Here is a 22,413-nt window from a genome sequence, read left to right on the forward strand (position 1 = left end):
GACTCCTAGATTCTGGTGAGGCCCAAGGGCAGGTGTGCTGTGTCTAGAGCACTAGATGTTCTCAACAGCTGGGCACTCACTTCTACAAACCCAGCAGAAGCCCTGTGAAAGATTCCCAGAATCCTGAATATTCAGAATTTAAAAATCTGTGAGACCTTTGTGGTCATTCAACACCTCCTTTGAGGCCAACTTCCAGTGTACCATCTGGGCTTCTCTCCAGTCTGACCTTGACGCCTGGCACTTGGGGTTCCAGAACTCTCCCACTTTAACCTAATTGTTAACACCCACACAAAATGTACAAGAGGGCGGAAAGGGGTGTCAGCATGCTGTTTCTCCAAAACACAGGGGAGGGGAGGAGGGGCTAGGGAATAAAGACAAACCAAAACAAGGTTTGGAGTTCAGTGAGAACTCCCCTCATTCACCGGTAGAGCTCTTACCAAAAGGGGTGGAAGTATTTGGCTAAGTCTGTGCCTAGGGACCAAGTACCTTCTCAGTGAACCAAGAGGAAGGGCAGGGGCCTATAGCCCGTTGGCTAGCGAAGTCTTCATTTTATCACTGTTTACCTCTTTTTTGACATTTATCTTTCTTTTGATCTAGATTTCCTTTTTAAAGAGCCCTTCCAATCCTGGGTCCGTAGTGAGAGCTGAACAAACCGTGTGCGTGGCAGAGTGGGCCCCTCTCCCCAGCCGCCTGCCCCTGCTGGTGCCTGCCATCCACCTGCAGGGGCTCCCTCTGCTTCCCAGAATGCCTGCCAAGGGAGTGGCTGTCGCTGCACAGGCTGTGACACCTGCCAGGTGCTGGAGACAGCGGCGAGGAGAACACTCCCTGCAGGGAGTTGAGGAAATACTCCAGCTGGTCTCCATAAAGCAAGTTCCTAAGCTGGGGGCATTTGCCTGGCCCCCAATCCTGCCCCTCACCCCACCAGTGCCCACCTTCCCACATCATCCTTCTCTCTCCCAGCATCAGCCCCATCCTGTTACCTCGCAGGGCACCCCAGACAGTCTCGGAGAGGAGGAGACACTGCTCATCATTTATGGTCAGTGTGTCTGAAACAACAGAAATTATTCCATTAGGTTAAGGATTTCTACCCTCAGATTACAGAGAATCACATGTTCTCTGTAAAACCTCGGATTAAAAACCAACAATAAGGAACTTTCCTGGTGGCCCAGTGGTTAAGACTGTGCTTCCACGGCAGGGGGCATGGGTTCAATCCCTGGTTGGGGAACTAAATCCCATATGCCATGGGAAAAACAACAACAACAACAACAACAAACAAACACGTTTTTTCTTTCAAAGAGGAAGCATCCCCTGAGAGAGCAGGGCTGATACTCAGGCCTGGGGCCAGAGTGGGAGGGGGGTCACCCAGTGACTCTGAGGCCCCGGAAAATGGTGTGTGAGGATGGGCAAGCTGGTGTGGAATCCTCTGCAAAGCACCCCCCACCCTGTGCATCAGTTTCCCCACCAGAAACATGGATTCCTGCCAGGCTTTAGCTCAAAGGATGAAGGGGCAAGGGATGCTTGGAGGGGTGAGTCCAGGATACAATGTTCCCAGAGCCTTTGAAGTCACCCCCCTCTCCCCTTGTCTCCAGACTTCAGCTACCTCCTCAGCAATGTGAGGAAGAAGCCAAGACCTGAATGTTCACTTTGCACACTGAGATGTCCCCAAATGCCGCTGCTCAGGGCAGCCACAGGACGAATGACTTGGTTTCATCTCAGTTCAAATGGCCAAAAACTCCTTCTCTCTCTAGTGTAGGGTCTCTAAGAGAAAAACCAACAAAGCGCGTAAGTTCCTAAAATGCCAGAGGGATTATATTCAGTCCAGAAGGCAGGTGTCCTGCGGGACTCAGTGACTAGCCAGTGTGACGTTCACGGCCAACCTTCAGACGCTGGTTAGAGTGCACAGGAACAACTCTCCTTTGATGGTTCTGGGCACTTGGTGACCCCTGTCCCCCACCCTCATGGAGGGCTTCAGGCCTAGCATCTGCAACTGAGGCCAGGCCATCTGGAGTTATAGCTCCAGACAAGTGCTGGCTTCTAGAACCAGGAACGAAGTGGTACTTACAGTTCTCTACAGACCCCAAAGACGGAAACTGGTCACATCCAGGAGTGACGACAAGGACCACCAATGAATTCTTCTCTGATGTATGCCGTTTTTCTGCAAGGACAGGGTAATACACTCAGTGTGGCTGACCTGCCGCCAGAAACATCAGGCAAAACCAAGGCCCTACAGGAGGGACCCCAACTCTAGTTCTTTCAGTTTGTGTCTGTGGTAAGAGGGAAGGGGGGCGGACAGCTGCCCTTGGCACAGGTGCCGCCTAGTCACCTGTTTGACTGCTTCTCTGGGGTCGTGTTCCCCTCCCCCAAGTCATGCACCCTGGCCCTTGCATGATGGACCTGCCAGCAGCTCTTTGCAACCAGGGCTCTCTGTTTCCGGCTTGCAGAGGTTCAAAGACCTCAACAAGTGTTTCTGAACTAGAGGTGGCTCTGGAGTATTGCTAATCAAAGTGTGGTCTGCAGATTAGCTGATGTGCCAGTGGTCACCAGATAGGAAGCTTATATGACTCCAGAGTGTAAGTCAGTTATGTCAGAGAAAACACAGTTTAGTGCTGACAGTTTCTTGTAACAAGGGTTTCTTGGTGAAGGGAACAGTTTTACATTCCGGTAAATATGCTTCTCATCTCACTGCAGACTGGCACTTGAAGCAGCACTGCTCTGGAGGGCTGCAGATGCAGGCGTCAGCTTTGTAACAGGTTAGGAGCCGATGTGAGGTGATGTGAGCAGGTGAACCAGGCGACAGGAGGGTCTGCCGTGCAGAGGAGGCCTCAGATGGCCTCGCTGGCGCTCCAGCAAAGGTACGTAGCCACCAGACCATCCTGTTTCCTTCCTTCCTCTTCCCAAACAGGTTCTCTATCCAAGGCAGACTTCTGCCCAACAGTGAAAAGCCATCCAGTTGGAGACAACATACCATCTAATATAATTCAACAGATCCTAGTCTACACAGGAGGAAAAAAAGCACCAAACCAAAACACAATTGGGCAGTCTCTTCCCATCTTCCCACTGGTTCTTGTCCATGACCTTCAGGGTGGTACCGATTGTACCGCCCCCAAGCATGAACCTCAGTGAACTCCCTCTATTCTGTTTCTGGAGCCATATCTGTCCCCATTGCCACCATGACATCCATGACTTCCTATGAAACTACAAAGTCAGAGGTAGGATGGTCTGGCACAGTGCAGGGAGAGAGGATTCAGAACCACATTGGAATCCCAAACATTATCCATCTGTAGGCAGAAGGAACTCAGGAGCCTTGAACCAAAAGGAAGCCTGCTTAATCTCCTGCTCACCATACCACATGGCTGCATCTTGGCTTTCAGGCTGGCCAAGAAGCAAGCCAATTGGGGGTCCTTTCCTACTAGCAAGAGCAAACACATTCTTTCCCCTGCCGGTAAATCTCTGTCGCCCCAACACTAACACCTGCTTATACCCTGGAGGCAGAAGAGAATTTGAGGCTATTCTAGAACAGGCCAACTCACAGCTCCATTCTAAACCCTGAAGACTCATGCCCACAACATAGAAAGACAACCAGAGCGTCAGGGCAGGGAGTGCGCTTGACACAAAGTGTGCAGGGCCATCTCTACAAATCCCAAAGACCAAGGAGGGCTTCACTGAGAGGCAGGCATGAAGAGAACTATAATATCTCTCCTTAAACTACCGCCTCATCCCTTGTCTCCTTGTCTCCACTGGACTCCACACATCACAGAGTCCCAGTATCACTGTGTGGAGAGTTCATCTGCACATCTACCCGGGCAGGCATGCCAAAGAGGGCAAGAGTCCTAAGCTATCATCTTAACCTTCTGGACTTCAGTCTATCAAATAGAGAAATCTCAGCTCCCTAATACAACTGCCACAGTCCCCATCCTGATGACGAGAGAGGCTGCACAAACACCAGGCTTATCTGAACTCTTACTGAGAAGATAAGGGAACATGTAATTGCTGTTATCATATTTTGGTTTTTCTAAAACACACCTGCAATTCATTCTCTAAATCCCTGGTCTTTTAAGAAAGGAACGGTCACAGACTCCTTTGAGGATCTGACAAAAATGAAAGGACTTTTCCCCTAGAACAAGACCCTTCATTTAAGGGCTTATCTCTCCACCCCCGGCCACCCATCTCATTGTGAAGAAGCCCTATCTTAAGTGCTCTCAGTGACTCATATGGGTCTGGGTTGATTAAAAAGACACAGAGCCATGGCTGCTGCTTAAACAAGCTCTGAGGAGGAAGGACCGGAGTAGGTGGTGATGTGAGAGCTGGCAAAACAGGAGGGACACTGGGTCATTTAAACGGATGTAAACAGAGGCCATCATTGTAGTTTCCGCCTCCAAGTCGCTACTCTGAAGAGAACAGGAAATAGGCAGGGGACAGGCAAGCTGCCTCTACACACACCCACACCCACTGCACTGGGAGGGACTGAGGTGTGGGAAGCAGGGTCTGGCAAACAGCTGGCTCACCAGCAATCACACGGGCATCCTTGCGATGGGCCTGGGCAGGACGGCAGGAAATTCTGAAGCCTCCAGTGCTCAGGAAGCAGCATGGAAAACAGAGCACTGAGCTGGGAGATCAGGAAGGGTTAGTTCTGGCTCAGTTTCGCTGCTGCCAAGCTGAGTGAGTCCTGTGGCTCCCACTTCCTCCCTGGTAAACAATGGCAGGGTGGGACCACTGTTTACTGGCTGCTCCTCCTCGGAGCCAACAGCTCCTGGTTCCAGGCAAACCCACACAGCCTGGGTTCCCCCTCCAGACCACTGCTCCCTCATCCCCCTGCTTTCACAGAAGCCTGCTCTTTCCCAGGTTCAGTGAAAAGTCTGTATTTTTTTTTAAGAAGTTAAAAAAATTCAAGGACTTCCCTGGCAGTCCAGTGGTTAAGAATCCATGCTTCCAATGCAAGAGACGCAGGTTTGATCCCTGGTTGGGGAACTGAGATCCCACATGCCACCTGGTGCAGCCAAAAATGAAAAGAAAAAAAAAAAAAAAAAAGGCAAATAGCCCAGAAGTGTTTATAGAAAAAAAGTTATCTTCAGCACCCCTCTTCTTCTCTGACAGGATAACCACTGTTAATTTTCTCTCCTTATCCCTCACTTTTTAGCACAATTTTGCCTTATTCATCACAGGTCAGGTCTGGAGGTGGAACTCTTGAGAAGAGGGGAACCTGAGACCGTTTTATCACCCAAATCCGACTGTGCGGGTCCCAGAACTATGACCCTTCCATTTCGTTTCTGTTCTCCCTCCTCTGCCGTCTTCGCTTCCTTCCTGTCGCCCGAGATGTGGGCACCTCCAACAACATCACGCCAATGCTCTCAACAGTCCATCCCTTCCTTCTGTTGCATGCAGTGGGCAAAACCCTCAACCTGGATCAGTCAAACATCTGCCTTTGGTGCACCTAATCCTGGTCTCTCATCTTGGCTGGGCCCTTGACGCCGTCCTGAAAATCACCACCACCACTGCTTTTCCCTTGTCTCTGCAACAGCTATTTCAGATTTGTACCATTTCTTCAAGTCCATAACCAGATTGCCACTTGCTTTAATCTCAGCAAAAAGCCAGAAGGGACCTCTGCCCACCCCCACCTTCCCCTCTCCTCCCGGACAAAAAGGCCTGCCACACACACCTGGTCTTCTCCTCTCCTGCCTCAGTGGAAGGGGCTTCCTTTTACCTGTGGTCTGCAACTCTCCCCAGGTTCCTCTCGTATAAATTAGTTCTCTTTTCCCCCAGGTCTTCAGATTATTTCTGTTTGCGATTCTCTCCCATCAGCATTAAAATATTTGCATGTCTTCCTGGTCTCAATTCATCCCAAAGAGTCTCTCTTTCTCTCTCTTTCCGGTCACAAAGAAACTCTATAGGAAATGTAGGCTGAGCAGCTCCATGCTAAATTTCAAAGTCAGACAGATCTGGGTTCAAATCTTGGCTGACACTTTCTAGCTATGGGACCCTGAGCAAGTTATTTTTCCCTCTGAGCTGTCTGCAGGTTCCTCATCTGGTGACCATAACAGTATCTAGCCTATTGGGCTGTTGAGAAGATTAAATGAGTTAATGCATGTAAAGTGCTTAGCTCAGAGCCCCGCACAAGAGGAGATGCACGCATAGTCCTCTCTTTGTAGCCAATTCCTGACATCCTCTTGGCTCCTCAGTCCACTATAATTTAGCTTCCTTCACCATCACTCCTGGGAAAATACCTTCAACAAGGACCTGTGGTTCTGCAACTAAATGCAAGGGATTTTTTCAATTCATTCATTCATTCATCAGTTAATTTATTGAGCACTTACTATGTGCCAGGCTGTCCTAAGTGCTGGGGATACAACAGCAATCAAAACAGACAAAAATCCCTGCTTTAGAGAAGCAGCATTCTACTGACACTCACTTCTGGGCCTCTTGGCAGCATCAGACACCCTGACCTTCTTGAAACTAAACTCCCTTAGCTTAAGGGACACTTTCTGTCTTGGTCTTCCTTCTAAGGCCTTGAACATGCTTCCTTGTTCTTCTTTTCCTTCATCCTCCCCTACATGCTGGGTTCCCCAGGCTTCCAGACTTCTCTTTTTCTCCTCACTTTACACTCTCTCAGGACAATGTCATCCACTCCCAGGGTGACTGATGATCCTTAAGTGGACCTTTCCTTCTGGAGCTGTAGACTCACACATCTCCACTCAAACGTCTCAAAAGCACTTCGAAACTTAGACACAGAATTGAACTAACTCTGTCTGAATCCTCCTGGCTGACCTTCTCTCTCAATTTGATAACAGCACCATCTATTGAATCACCCAAACCAGAAACCTCCTCCTCCTCCCACCTTTCTGAGTAGATCAAAAGATTGTCCACGTATACTCACTGACTGTCTAGTGTGTGGCAAATCTTGTGCTCAGCAGTGAGATCTGCTGTCGTCGTTTAGTTGCTCTGTCATGTCCGACTCTTCTGTGACCCCATGGGCTGCAGCCCACCAGGCTCCTCTGTCCATGGGTTTTCCCAGGCAAGAATACTGGAATGGGGTGCCATTTCCTTCCCCAGGGGATCTTCCTGACCCAGGAATTAAACTCCTACATTGGCAGGTGGATTCTTTACCACTAAGGAAGCCCAAGCACTAAGATTATATAAACCAATAAGAGGGACCCTGGTGGTCCAGTGGATAAGACCCCACGTTCCCACTGTAAGGGGCCTGGATTCAGTCCCTGGTTGGGGAACTGAGAGTCCATAAGCCCACGCACCACAACCACTGAGCCCACACGTCCTAGAGCCTGCGCACCACAGCTAGAGAAGCCCAGGTGCTGCAATGACGACCCAGAGCAGCCGCATAACAGTAACAGAAAGCTCTAACCAAGTGTGGCAACTGCAAAGTTGGTCGTCAGCACCTTCCCACTCCCACTGGGTTAATGCCTTAATTCAGCCTCCTGTGAATTTTCACCTAGATTATTAAAAAATCTCCCAAGCTGCTCTCCCTGCTTCCGTTTATATACCATGTCAATCGACGATCCTTTGTGATCTTTTAATATGAAAGTCAGATTATGACAATCTCTGCTCAAAATCCTATGGTGGTTCCCCACAGCTTTCAGGATAAAGTGCAGAATTTGCTGGATGATTATACAAACTTGTCTTTCTCTGCCACTGTTTGGGAACTCTCCCAGGAGCACAGTGAACTCTTTACAGAACCCTGAAAGTGCTACATTTTCTCCCTCTTTTTCTTTGCATGTATTGCTTCCTCCGATTGAAACAAACTTTGCATTGCCTCCATATCTCACCTGATTAAGAAACAGCTCTGGTTTTCCTTCTGTAAAACTTTGTCAGTCCCCTCCCCCTTTCTAGCAGACCTTCCTATGTGATCATGAAGCAACATATACATACATTTTTCATAACAGGTATCTTAATATATGCTGTTTATTTGTCTGTCTCCTCACCAAGGCTGTGAGTTCCTCAACAGCAGGGACCAATCTCAGTGTCTTTGTATTCCCAGTGCCTGACACACGGTAGTCATTCAATAAATGTTTGCTGAAAAGAAAAAATGAATGATGCTAGAATTTTTTAAATGCATGTTTAATTCTATATATGCATAATGATTGTGCTACACAATAATCAGGTATAAATGGCAAACAGTTAATACAGAGATTACTTTTATACACCCAAACCTAGTATTTCTGAAGATCTAAGATTCGGTTGCCATGCTGGGTATGCTCAGTCATGTCTGACTCTTTGCAGCCCCCATGGACTGTAGCCCCCCAGGCTCTTCTGTCCATGGGATTCTCCAGGCAAGAATACTGGAGTGGGTTGCCATGCCCTTCTCCAGGAGATCTTCCCGATCCAGGGACTGAACCTGGGTCTCTTGTGTCTCCTGCATTGGCAGGCGGGTTCTTTACCACTAGCGCCATTTAGGAAGTGGGATTCAGGTGGTGGATAGCAATAAGACACCCAGACACCCAGAAAGTGCCTTTTCAGATACTGCTCTGAAGACTCTTAGGTCCACAAATCCAAAGATTTGGGTCTTTCTACTTCTCTGGAAGGCAGTACTGCAACAGATATCTAGAAACCATGTCTTTACCTCAGTGCATAATAGCCTGTCCCTCGACCCACGCTGCTCCTCCCTGAATCAAAACATTTCCATCACAGCAATGTGTTTAATTCACAGAATCTTAGCAGCATGAAGAAAATACCACCCGCTTTGGTAATATAGTGGCATGTGTTTTGGCTTCTGGAGTGAAAACTAGGGAAGTCAACCCAGTCCCCGGCACATCCCACTCGTTCAGGTCTACCCTGCCCGGCAGTCCTGCACTCTCCTCGATGGGGCCGGCGCTGGTTCTCCCTCTCCTTCCCAGCTTTATATGCATGGCATCCGGCTTCCTCTCCCCACACTTGACCTAATGAGGGCCCTTGGAATCATTCATTTCTCACTCATTCCAGCAAGGATATACGGAGCACTTACTGTGCATCAGGACCTGTGCTAGGTACTGGGATGTTTAAAGGAAAAACAAGCCCTGGTCCCTGCCCTTGAGGAGCTCACAGTCTAGTGGGAGAGACAAACATAAACAACAGTTACAAAACAGTGTGATTAAGGCTACAGTAGATATTATAGCTGTCTCCTTCCGGAGGCAGAGAGGAAGGCTTAACCTTGGAAGGGGACCTGTGAACCTTGAGTTGAACCTTGAGTTGGAGTTTGCCAGCTACCAAGAGGGAAAAGGTTTTCTAAGCCTGGGCAGCTGCTGATACACAAGAGCTGTGGTACATCCAGGAGAAGAGGCAAGGCTGCCCTGTCAGACTTCTTCTCCTGGTAAAGTGGGAGTCTGAGAACCTACCTGCCCTGGCCTGGAGCGCCCCCTGAGTGCTGCTGAACTCTGTCTGAACCATGGTGCCTCCTCCCATGAGTTCTACGGTTCTTTTCCCTCCATAGATTACTAATACCTACTCTGAAGTACAATCCATCTAGCCCAGAGGTGAATCCTGAATGTTTTCCCTTCTGTCTTTTGTAATAGTTGTAGTTAGAAGTTTTCTTTTTTGCTTTACTTTTCAAACTTAACCTGTACTTGTTCACTCCCCTCGTCTACTGAAAGAACATCTCCCTATAATTCTAGATCCTAAGAGATAACTTTGGTTATCATTTTGCATACATCCCAGTTTTTTAACTATATAGATTTATTTTAAAAACAAAAATGAGAGCCCAATACATATTAGTTTGTAACTTTTTTCCACTTACCAAAACAATTTACAGATCTTTTAATGTCAGTACATATAAACATCATTGTTTGTAACTGTTTAATGCAATTCCATTTTGGAGATTATACTTTAATTTTTTTTTTTCATTTGGCCACGCCATGCAGCTTACAGGATCTCAGTTCCCCAACCTGGGACCATGGCAGTGAAATCAGAATCCTAACCATTAGGCCACCAGGGAACTCCCAAACATTCTTTAATTTTAAAAAGCTGAAATTAATAACTTCTTTCCTCTTTGTGGACATTTGGGACTACTTATAGGTCTTCAATATTATAAACAATGCTCTAGTAAATATTCATATCTCTATTATTTTTTAAAGCAATTGTGAGAGATTTTAGTAGGAAAATTCCTAGAGGTAGAAATGCTAGGCCAAAAATATGAAAGTGTTTTTTCCTTTTATTACTCATTTATTTTTGGCTGCACTGGGTCTTTGCTACTGCACATGGGCTTTCTCTAACTGCAGCAAAGTGGAGGCTACTCTCTAGTTGTGGTGTGTGGGCTTCTCGTTGCAGGGGTTCCTTTTGCTGCAGAGCATGGGCTCTAGAGTGCACAGGCTTCAGGGGTTGCAGCATGCTGGCTCAGTGGTTGTAGCACCTGAGCATGTGATCCCCACAGCATGTGGGATCTTCCCAGGCCAGGGATCGAACTTGTGTCCCCTGCATTGGTAGACAGATTCTTAATCACTAGGAAAGTCCAAGTTTTTAGTTTTGACGCTGCCCAATTACTCTTCCAAATTACTGTACTGGTTTATCTGAACCAACATACATGGGCCCATCTTTCTGTCCTTCCAAAACTAGACCATCTCAATTCCTTTCCATCTGTGCCACTCTGATTGATAAACAGAGATACAGCATTGTTTTAATTTGTATTCCTGTAACAGCCATTGAATTTCAGCACTGCTTTGTATTTACTGGTCATATTCTTTGTACTTTTTTCCCAACAAAAAACTTATTTTTTTTACAAAAAACTTTTTAATTGAAGTATAGTTTCATTGTGCTTTCTACTGTACATCAAAGTGACTCAGTTACACACACACACACATATAATTCTTTAAAAAATGTTCTTGTCCATTATGGTTTATCCCAAGAGAGTGGATCTAGTTCCCTGAGCTGTACAGCAGACCCTGTTGCTTCTCCATTCTGTATGTAACAGTTGGCGTCCCCCAACCCCAAACTCCCAGTCCACCCCTCTCCCTCCCCGCTCCCCCTTGGCTACCACAAGTCTCTTCTCTATGTCTGTGAGTCTGTTTCTGTTTTGTAGATAAGTTCATCTGTCTTTGCATTTTTTAGAAGTTAATTTTCTTTTATTGATTTGCAGAGCTCTTTCTAACTTTTAACCTTGTCTTTTAAGGTTACATATTTGCCTCATTTTGTCCTTTATTTTTTAACTTATGGGTTCTTTTGCTTTAATTTGTACGTAGTCAAATCTGTTAAGTCTTTTCCTTTATGGTTTCCTTTATTGACTTGTTTAGAAAGGCCTCTTCTACCCTAGGACTAAATGAATTGTTCCTTTGAGTCCTAATAGTTTGATGGCATATTTTTAGATCTTTAGCACGCCTGGAATTTACTTTTGTGCTTGGCATGAGGTAAAGATTAAAAAATTTTCCAAATGGATAACCGTCAACCAGTCATCCTAACATATTTATTGACTAACACATCTTTTTGCTTTTGATTGGCAATGTTTCCTTTATCATATATTAATTTCTCTCTCTCACACACACACACACACACACACACACGATCTTCGCTTATCTCTGGAGCTTACTTCCTTGGCAATCTTCAGTCGTGGAAATCTCCCGTGCTGTACTGCTATCCTCTTTCGTCACTCTGCCCAGCACATAACGCCCCTGCTCTCTCTGGGCCCACACTCCCATTCCTGTAAGGGCTATTTCCTCTCCTCCACCAAGTCACCTGTACTACACATCATCCACACCTGCTGACCCTCTGGAACCTCATTCCATGGTTACTCAACTACCAACATCTATAGCTTTTTCTACTTCCCCCATAACTGAAGCCTGCCTCTCCCTACAACTTGCTCTGAGAGGCAGCTCCTTCTCACAGCCTAGACTAGACATATGGGGGCTGCTTCCAGGCCATCCACCCTCTTCCATTAAGTGAAAAAACAACCACCACCTCTCCTCTGGAAATCATGACAGTCAGCTGTAAAGTCTTGACCCTCTCCTTGTCGCAACACTCTGCAACTTCCTGGTCACTTCTTTATTTACCTAAGACTGTGGATTCCAGTCTCCAGGGTTCCTCTCTGTCTGAAAGCTAGTCATAACCCTAGGTGACTAGGTGATTTCACCTAGTCAAATCCCAGGTGACTCAAGAGGAAGAACTAACCCACATTCTGGCTTAGCAGTTATCCAGTGACATCCTCCTTTTCCTCCTCAACACCCTCTCTCGGTCACCTTTAGGACCCATTCTCTCAAGCTTCAGCACCATTCAGCTAACTGTCTGCTAGCTAATCGGCACCTCACACTCAACAGGTCCAAAACCAAACTCACTTTTAATCATTCCCGTCTGCCTCCAACCTCTTAATCAATCTCTCTGTCTCTCTTTTCACTCCTTCCCTTGCTCTCCTACTATTTCCTCTATCTTTGTGAATGGTAGCTGAATACGTTTAAATTACTAAATTGCAAAACTGGAGTCATCCCCATAACCGCCTTCTCCATCAAAACCTCTCCTTTTCAAGCATTCCACTTCCTAAAATTTTTTTCTTTTGAAAAAATTCTTAATTTCATATTGGAGTATAGTTGATTGACAATGTTGCCTTAGTTTCAGGTGTAAAGTGATTTGATTATTCATATACATGTATTTATTCTTTTTCAGATTCTTTTCCCGTAAAGTTCATTACAGAGTATTGAGTAGAGTTCCCTGTACTAAACAGTAGTTCCTTGTGGTTAATCTATTTTATATAGTAGTATATAATGTTAATTCCAACCTCCTAATTTATCCCTCTCCCCCACCTTTCCCTTTGGTAACCCTAAGTTTCTGAGTCTGTTTCTGTTTTGTAAATAAGTTCATTTGTATCACTTTTTTGGAATTTTACATGTAAGTGATATCAAATGATATTTGTCTTCTCTGTCTGATTCACTTCACTTAGTATGACCATCTCTGGGTCCACCCATGTTGCAGCAAATGGCACTGTTTCATTCCTTTTTATGGCTGAGTAATATTCCGTTGTGTAAATGTACCACATCTTCTTTATGCATTTAATTCTCAAAGGACATCTACTTCCTAAATTTTTCTTCAATCTTTCTAGTTTTCTCTGTCTGTACAGCTGTCAACCCACTTCAGCCACTTTTATCTCTTATCTAGACCACTGTAAGAGTCTTTTAGGTGGGTTTCCTGCCTCTAGCCCCATTCCCCACCAATCCCCAATGCAGTCAGAGTTTAGTGACATCACTTATCCTGTTAATGGCCTTTATTGGCCTTCCTTGACCTTAGGATGAAGTTCATGTTCTTTATCAGGGCTCCCCAGGTCATTTCGTGACCTTGCATCTACCACCTCTTCAGCTTCAGAACTTGCTGATTCACCCTGTAGCTGTGTGCTTCATACTGACATCACTGAACTTGAGTTTCTTAAATATGTCATGAAAGCTTCTTTCCTAAAGGCCTTTCCTACATGTATTTCTGTGTAGATTACTAACTCCACCTCCATCAGCTCCTTTCAGATCTTATTAGACAGCTCTTATTGGAAGTCTTCTCAAAATGTACCCCCTATGCGTGTGCCTGCACACACACACACACACACACATCAGGTGTTCCCAGAGCGCCTGTGCTTCAGTTATTGGCAAAAACCACACTTTACTGTATGTCTATCTACTTCAAGACTGTAAATTCTTAAGTATTCTAAAAAATTCATTTAAAAATTTTATATAACTTTTAAAGGTTACTTTCCACTTAAGATTATTACAAAATACTGGCTACATCCCCTACATTGTCCTTACACCTTTGAGCCTATCTTACACCCAACAGTTTGTACCACCCACTCCCCCGCCCCTGTATTGCCCCTCTTCCCCCCACTGGTAACCACTAGTCTGTTCCCTGTATTCTGTGAGTCTGTTTCTGTTTTGTTGTATTCACTGGTTCACTGTATTTTTTAGATTCCGAATATAAGTGATCTCATAGAGTTGCTTGTCTCTCCATCTCTGTTCCTGCAAATCACAAAAGTTTTGTATGACTTTTGTATGGCTGAATAGTATCCCATTGTGTGTGTGTGTGTGTGTGTGTGTGTGTGTGTGTGTGTGTACACACACACAACATCTTCTTTAGCCATTCATCTGCTGATGGACACTTAGGGTGCTCTCATATCTCAGCAACTGCAAATAATGATGCCGTGAACACTGGGGTGCATGTATTAATACCTTTTCTAATTAACATGTTTGTTTTTTTTCATATGTTTAGCCAGGAGTGGAACAGCTGGGTCATATGGTAATCCTATTTTTAGTTTTTTGAGAAACCTCCAGTCTGTTTTCCACAGTGGCTGTACCAATTTACATTCCTACCAACACTGTGGGAGGGTTCCTTTTTCTCTACATCCTCACTGATGTTATTTGTGTTCTTTTTGATGATGGCCATCCTGACAGGGGTGAGGTAATACCTCATTATGGTTTTGATTTGCATTTCCCTGATAATTAGCAATACTGAACATCTTTTCAAATTCCTGTTGGCTATCTGCATTTCTGTTTTGGAAAAATGGCTATTAATTTCTTTCAACCACATTTTAATTGGGTATTTTTTTGATGTTAAGTTGTATGAACTGTTTATATATATTGGATATTAATCCCTTCTCAGTCACATTATTTGCAAATATCTTCTCGCATTCAGTAGTATCTGGTCTTACATTTAGGTCTTTAATTCATTTTGAGTTAATTTTATATATGGCATTAGAGAATATTCTAACTTCATTCTTTTACATGGAGCTGTCCAGTTTTTCCAGCACCACTTGCTGAAAAGATTGTCTTTTCTCCATTGTATAGTCTTGCCTCCTTTGTCACAGATTAATTGACCATAAGTGTACGAGTTTATTTCTGGGCTGTTTATCCTGTTCTACTGATCTACGTGTTTGTTTTTGTGCCAGTACCATACTGTTTTGATTACTGTAGCTTTGTAGTATGAGACTGTAAATTCTTTAAGGACATAGGCAGCTCATTAGTATTCTTTAGACCAGTGCTACTGACAAATTATAGTTGCTTAATAAATATTGCTTGTATTAAGGATGAATGGAAGGTGAGAAGCCAACTAGAAATACTACTGGAATCTGCAAACAATGGGCCAGGGATCAAAATATTCACAACTTGAGTGCTACCCATTAAAGCAATTAGATGTTAGAAGTTACTATTTGAAGTAATTAACACTGAAGTGTTATCAGAGTTTAATCCTACAAAAGGACAGTGAGTTTCCCAAATCCCTAACTGGTATAATGCTTAATAAAGGTATTTATGAGTAGACTGGAGAAGGCGATGGCACCCCACTCCAGTACTCCTGCCTGGAAAATCCCATGGATGGAGGAGCCTGGTAGGCTGTAGTCCATGGGGTCGCTGAGAGTTGGACGAGACTCAGTGACTTCACTTTCACTTTTCACTTTCATGCATTGGAGAAGGAAATGGCAACCCACTCCAGTGTTCTTGCTTGGAGAATCCCAGGGACGGCAGAGCTTGGTGGGCTGCTGTCTATGGGGTCGCACAGAGTCGGACACGACTGAAGCAACTTAGCAGCATGAGTAGACTGTCCCTACACTGCACAGTGTAAAAAGCAAAGTTTTGGTAGACAAACAGACCTGACTGGAATTTGTACCCTGCCACTTCTAGCTGTGTGATCCTGGACATGGCCCTTAAACTCTTGGAGTCTCAGTTCTGAAAGATAAGCATAACACCAACCTCACAGAGCTGTTATGAAGATTAGAGGGTATAACATACAGCAAGTGCCAGATACTCAATGAATGCTAGTTTCCTTCCATTTTCTACTTGTCTTTTCCTAAAAAGTCACTTTTGCAACTTGGCTGGAAGAGCCTAGGGGCAAGGTGCCTTGTGGGAAAACCACACCATAGAAGCAGCCCTAAGGGCCTTCCATGAGCTTCTTATAGAAACCTAAGGGCTCCACTACTGTGTGATGCCACCCTGTGTGGCAAACAGGCTGACCCACCACCATACTGGGTTGGCCAAAAGGTTCATTTTCTGTAACATCTTAAAAAATTCTGAACCAATTTTTTGGCCCATCCAATATAAAAGGGACATGGGCTTGGAACTCTGAATCGGCCTCAAACTAGGACTGTGGCCCTAGTCAAAAGACCAAAGCCACAAATGTGGGATCCTAGTTATTCCCAGGATAAGACTGAATAGGACTGTAGGTAAACTTTTCATCCAGGAGAGTGTACCTGGCAAGCCATCTCCCTTGCTCCCATCCCAAAGCGTTACAGAAGAAAGGAGGCTGACCGACTGACAGTCAAGTGCCCAAGCACTCAAACTTCTTGCATCTGAGCACACACTGCCAGAGAAGAGAGTTTCACACCAGACTCAAGCCACAGCCAACCTCAAGATGTGGACAGAATGACAGCACCCTGCTGCTAGCTAGAGATCAGGGTTGAGCGCATGGCCAGGGAGCTTAAGCAACAACAGTAGCTTAAAACAGATGCAGGAAATAAAAGAGAGAAGTTCCTGACCCAGTAATAGGTCTTATTCACTACAGCCATGAAGAGAGGAGAAAAGCAAACCCATTTTTCTGTTACAACAGACTACAAACCCATAAGCTTTGAGGCAGACCACAGAAAATGCTTCACATATACATGTCTCACCTCTCCAGACCCAACTTCCTCCCTTCAGCTGCCCTTCTGGTCAGTGGCCCCACAAAGGTGAGAGAAAGCTTGTCATCCAGTTGGTTAAACCTCTGGATGATCACATCGACTCTGATCTTGTCACTTATTTCCAGGGTCAGCAGAAGAAATATAGGAAAATACAGAAACATAAGAGTAATCACCTCTTTCATTTCTAAAGAAATATTAGTTGGGCAGCAAAACTCTTTTCTTTTTGTATATCTGTCACCTAAGGAATATCACTCTACAAGGACTGGGTGAGCAGCCACTGCAGTCACAGACATTCAACACACCTTGACAGTTTAGGGCAAAGATCAGGAATGAGGCACTCTGTGCTCTGGGAAAACTGGCAGAAGAAACCTTCAGAAAGTTAAGATATTTTCAGGAGAAAATTGTATTAATCCAGTTTCTTGTATCTTTCCATACATAGAAGAGCACCAGATATCTGTTCTTCGTGACCAAGAACAGCCTTCTACCGAGATGTGTGCTTGACCGCGTGGACCCCTTTCTCCACAATCACCTATGTGCTTGTTGACCCACCACCTCTTTGGAGCACTTCTTCAGAGCTGTGAGAGAGGCTGTCTCCTGGATTATAGTCCTGAGTCCCCAAATAAAACTGAACTCACAGATCTCATGCTATACATTTTAATTTCAGTTGACAAATCATTAGGAAAAGGATTTAGGTTCATGCCTTCAATGGGCTAAGAAATCCACAACATGCCCTAGGAAAACTGAGTTGCTGTAAGGGGAAAAAAAAAAAAGACCCCACCTGCTGTTAAAAACAAATCAAAAAAGGAATCAACTGGCAAAAAATCTCCAGTGCCGTGCTTCACTCTTCTGTGTGGAGGAGAGGAAGTGGAGTGCAAGGAGATGGGAGGAAAGGCAGCTCCAGGGTTCACATGTTTTATATTTTGTTTCATTTTAAAAATCACCAAGTTCTTAGGCTTCCCTGGTGTCTCAGTGGTAGATGGTAAATAATCCGCCTGCAATGCAGGTGAGCTGGGTTCAATCCCTGGGTTGGGAAGATCCTCTGGAGGAGGGCGTGGCAACCCACTCCATTATTCTTGCCTGTAGAATCCCTATGGACAGAGGAGCCTGGCAGGCTATAGCCCATGGGGTCGCAAAGAGTCAGACACAACTGAGCGACTAAGCACTGCACATTAAGAAACACAGGTTATATCCCTGGTCTGGGAAGATCCCACATGCTGAGGAGCAACTAAGCCCAAGTGCCACAATTACTGAGCCTGTGCTCTAGGGCTAGAGAACTGTAACTACTAAAGCTCGAGCATCTAGAGCCCGGGCTCTGAAACAAGAGAAGCCACGGCAATGAGAAGCCTGCACGCTGCAATGAAGAGTAGTCCCCGCTCATCGCAACTAGAGAAAAAGCCTGCACAGCAATGAAGACCCAGCACGGCCAAAAAAAACCAAAACACCCAGTTCTTCCTTCTACTGTTCAAAGTTTGTAAAGACACTCATCATTATCTCCCTGTATCCTCAGAAATGCTTGGAATGTAGACACATTAGAAAATAAAACTCAGCAGTAGCTACTTGCAAGTTAAGGCGATCTGCCAAAGGAACACAGTTAAAGAAGTGATCAATAAACATTCTGTGGCTGACTCCTGAATAGATCATGTTTCAGACCCTAAGTCCACTACTGTAATTGGTCTTCAAGCAGGGGAAAGGAGAAGCAGGGATGGCTCAAGGAAATAAGACCGGAATTTTTCATAAACCAGGCCCAGACTACCCACACACATCTAGACCAAGCTGAGCTTCTTGGGTTCAGCTGCAAGAAGAGGGGCTGGTAGAGGCCAAGCTATCTTAGCCCCAGGGATTCAAAATGGAACACAATTATTTTGCCCTTCGCTAAAAATGATTTTCCTGATACCTGTTCTTCTCAAATCACTGTATTTCTGCTTATATAGCCCTCCATCCTCCACATACCCCTTCACAAGAAAAAGAATTCTACAAAACTCTCTTGCTGCATTGTTTTCTTCCTCTTCACTTTTAAGACAATATATTGGCAGTCGTCTTCTGCATAATCAGATTTAGCCACTTTACCTGGACTTTTTAACTTATATGCAGAGTACATCATGCAAAATGCCAGGCTGGATGAAGCACAAGCTGGAATCAAGACTGCCAGGAGAAATATCAATAACCTCAGATATGCTGACGACAGCACCCTATGGCAGAAAGCAAAGAAGGAATAAAGAGCCTCTTGATGAATGTGAAAGAGGAGAGTAGAAAAGTTGGCTTAAAACTCAACATTCAGAAAACTAAGATCATGGCATCTGGTCCCATCACTTCATGGCAAATAGATGGGGAACCAGTGGAAACAGTGAGAGACTTTATTCTTTTGGGCTCCAAAATCACTGCAGATGGTGACTGCAGCCATGAAATTAAAAGACACTTGCTCCTTGGAAGAAAAGCTATGACCACCCAACAGGATTAAAATAATCCTGTTTTAATATGACAGCATATTAAAAAGCAGAGACATTACTTTGCCAACAAAGTTCCATCTAGTCAAAGCTATGGTTTTTCTGGTAGTCACGTACGGATGTGAGAGTTGGACTATAAAGAAAGCTGAGTGCAGAAGAATTGATGCTTTTGAACTGTGGTGTTGGAGAAGACTCTTGAGAGTCCCTTGGACAGGAAGGAGATCCAACCAGTCCATCCTAAAGGAAATCAGTCCTGAATATTCACTGGAAGGACTGATGCTGAAGCTGAAACTCCAATACTTTGGCCACCTGATGTGAAGAACTGACTCATTGGAAAAGACCCTGATGCTGGGAAAGACTGAAGGCAGGAGGAGAAGGGCACAACAGATGATATGGTTGGATGGCATCACCGACTCAATGGACATGAATTTGAGCAAGCTCCAGGAGTTGATAATGGACAGGGAAGCCTGGCATGCTGCAGTCCGTAGGGTGTCAAAGAGTCAGACACAACTGAGCAACTGAACTGAACTGGACTTTATCACCTCCATCAAGCACCCCAAGGCTATGCCTTGTCCTTGTCATGGAGAAGGTTAAAGTGTACACAGCCACTAGTTCAATTAGAGCAGAGAGAACCAATCAGCATTACTCTTTCTCCCTAGCCCAGCTGCCCCTTACCGGCTTCCCCTCTACGTTCTCTAGATGCCGTTCCAATGCGTCTCCAATTCTGTGATGAGTTAAGAGCAGCCTGAGTTAGGACCACAGCATACTGTGATCCTCCTTTTCATGAAATCACATGCTAAAACTCCAAATTTGAAACTTGAAAGACAATCAATTCTAAATGAAACCTGCAAATCATCTTTTTGATGATCTTAGACATAAAGAACAGTCCCTTGGACTGCAAGATCAAACCAGTCAATTCTAAAGGAAATCAATTCTGAATATTCATTGGAAGGACTGATGCTGAAGCTAAAGCTCCAATACTCTGGCCACCTGATGGGAAGAGCCAACTCATTAGAAAAGACCCTGATGCTGGGAAAGACTGAAGGCAGGAGGAGTAGGGGGCAACAGAGGGCGAGATGGTTGGATGGCATCACCAACTCAATGGACATGGGTTTGAGGAAGCTCCAGGAGATGGTGAAAGACAGGGAAGCATGGCATGCTGCAGTCCATGGGGTCGCAAAGAGTCAGACATGATTGAGCAACTGAACAACAGGACATAAACAAAAATCATGAAACCTTTTTACAAACTTTTACACAAAGTAGCCCTTTAAAGTTAATTTTAATATATTCAACAAACAATTAAATATCTAAGTTCAGGGCATAATTATAGAAGGAATGGCCAAAGGAGGAATTTTCGGAGATTCAGATTATCAGGAACTATGCCACTTATCAACCTGGTCACTTAACATCTGAGGACAAGCTAATCAAATATTGATAATGGCTGCAGAAAGATCCAGATACTCATACAATAATCTTCCTTCCATTCTAGATTAAAAGATCTGGGAAGGGGTGGGGGATTATTCTGTTCAGGGACAATGGCATCCTAAAAAACTCACAGGGATGTACATGTAAACATCAGAACAGGATGGGAACTTTATAATAATCAACGACTACAGCTTCAATCAACTAGTTTCAAGAAAAGCAAAGAAGAATGCAGTCAAATGACATAATCAGATTTAGTCATTTTACCTGGACTTTATCAACTCCATCAAGCACCCCGAAAAGTATTTGGAGCAACATTAGTTGGATGCTATCCCAAATAATCAGATGTTTGATTTGCAAACAGGATGTGGCTTAATGATCGAAACAGAGAACTAGGTTCATTCAAGTATCTAGAGCCTAAAATAATCCTGTTTAACAAGTTTAACAACATGTAACACATACCCTCCAGTTGGCAGAAACACCTGTCAATTACAAGTACTAAATACTTCCACAAACCATTTAGCAGTTAATGGACTACAGCTAAGCCTTGGAGGCAAGTTCAGAATAGAGTTGAAACTCAACACCAGACTTGTTTTTTAGAAAACCTGGAAGTATGAACGTCACTGAATTCGAGGAGCGGCTCAAAACCAGAAGTTGTGCTGCATTAAGAAAGCACTGGGGGGGGGAGGGGACGGGGGAAAGCACTGGGGACTTCACTAGCAGTCCAGTGGTTAAGACTCTGCACTCCCAATGCACAGTGTATGAGTTTGATCTCTAGTGGAGGAGCTAGCCTACAAGGACACTGGAAGTTTAACTAGCTAAGTTTTAACTTGCATATGGGGCTTTCCGGGTGGCTCAGTGATAAAGAATCCACCTGCCAAGCACGAGACGTGGGTCTGATCCTTGGGTGGCGAAGATCCCCTGGAGAAGGGACGAGGCAATCCACTCCAATATTCCTGCCTGGGAAATCCCATGGCCAGGGAAGCCTGGCGGGCTACAGTCCATGGGGTTGCAAAAGAGTTGGACACAACTTAAGAGACTCAACAACAACTTGCATATGTTGTTTTCTTCAATCCCACTGGGAAATACACTATGGTTTGGGCTTTGTTGATATTGTTCTCCATAGATTCTTCCTTGTTTTTGCAGAAATAGGATTATGGCTTATGGCTCAAGTCATCTGAAAGCCTCTCCAGGAAACTGTGCTCCAAAGGGAAGACTCCACAGGAAGAACATCAGAGAAGGAAGTTTCTTTTCTCTTTGGTAATGTTCGTCCAAAACAGTTTTCATTATCTCGCAATGGATAAAACCCCACAAGCACAATTTTCAGTAACAACCTTAAAGAAAAATTGCCAGCCTGTGCTATTTCAGATGAAGCCCATATCCAAAGCACTCCTGACTCTTCATTTCAACTCCACACCCTCCTCAACCTCACTGGTCCCCAGTCCCCCACCCTCATTACACATACCAGCCCAGCACTGTGATTTTTACTGTAAGCCTCTGTGCCTCTGCTCAAACCTTCCTTCCTTCCTGGAATACCCTCCTTTCAGTCCTGGCCAATTATATCCACCACCTCACTTTAAGTGGCTGCTTAAAACTCCTTTCCTTATGGAAGTGATTAGTGATTTTCCTCTCACAGTTTAAACATTTCCCTAATAGGGGTCAGATAGTTTCATGTAATTTTGCACAGGTCAGTATATCTCTCATGTCTAGTCTTACCAGTGGTGGGTGTTAGTTCTGGTCTCCTCTCCACAGCCCTGATCACAACCTCACTAGGACCGGGACACTGGAACATGCTCAGGGGGATCACCTTAGATGTCTACTGGCACAGTATTTTTAGGAATTTCCTATTCTGATTGAGCTGTAGTCCTAAAGCAGACATTATTGGTGAAATACATAGCAGGAGGGCAGGATTACAGAAAAGTTCTGGCCAGTCAATTTAGTGAAGAAGTGAATGGAGGTGGGAGACCAACCCTTGGGGAAGCTGAGAGGACAGCTGGAGAAAAA

The 22,413-nt window shown here is 44.8% G+C and overlaps 1 protein-coding gene and 1 long non-coding RNA gene across 2 annotated transcripts in view; one reads left to right on the forward strand and one right to left on the reverse strand.

Annotated features, from left to right (window-relative positions):
* Positions 1–22,413, reverse strand: part of HEXA (hexosaminidase subunit alpha) — a 31,294-nt gene that overhangs the window by 8,480 nt on the left and 401 nt on the right. Inside the window, 2 exon segments of the mRNA NM_001126343.1 lie at positions 981–1,046; positions 2,063–2,155. Coding sequence (NP_001119815.1) covers positions 981–1,046; positions 2,063–2,155 — 159 coding nt within the window.
* LOC132660159 (uncharacterized) lies at positions 667–21,588 on the forward strand. Its single transcript, XR_009601423.1, has 2 exons — positions 667–2,852; positions 16,983–21,588. It is a non-coding gene; the product is annotated as an uncharacterized LOC132660159 (long non-coding RNA).

This window comes from Ovis aries, chromosome 7, assembly GCF_016772045.2.
Source record: "Ovis aries strain OAR_USU_Benz2616 breed Rambouillet chromosome 7, ARS-UI_Ramb_v3.0, whole genome shotgun sequence".
In the NCBI taxonomy this organism is placed as follows: domain Eukaryota; kingdom Metazoa; phylum Chordata; class Mammalia; order Artiodactyla; family Bovidae; genus Ovis; species Ovis aries.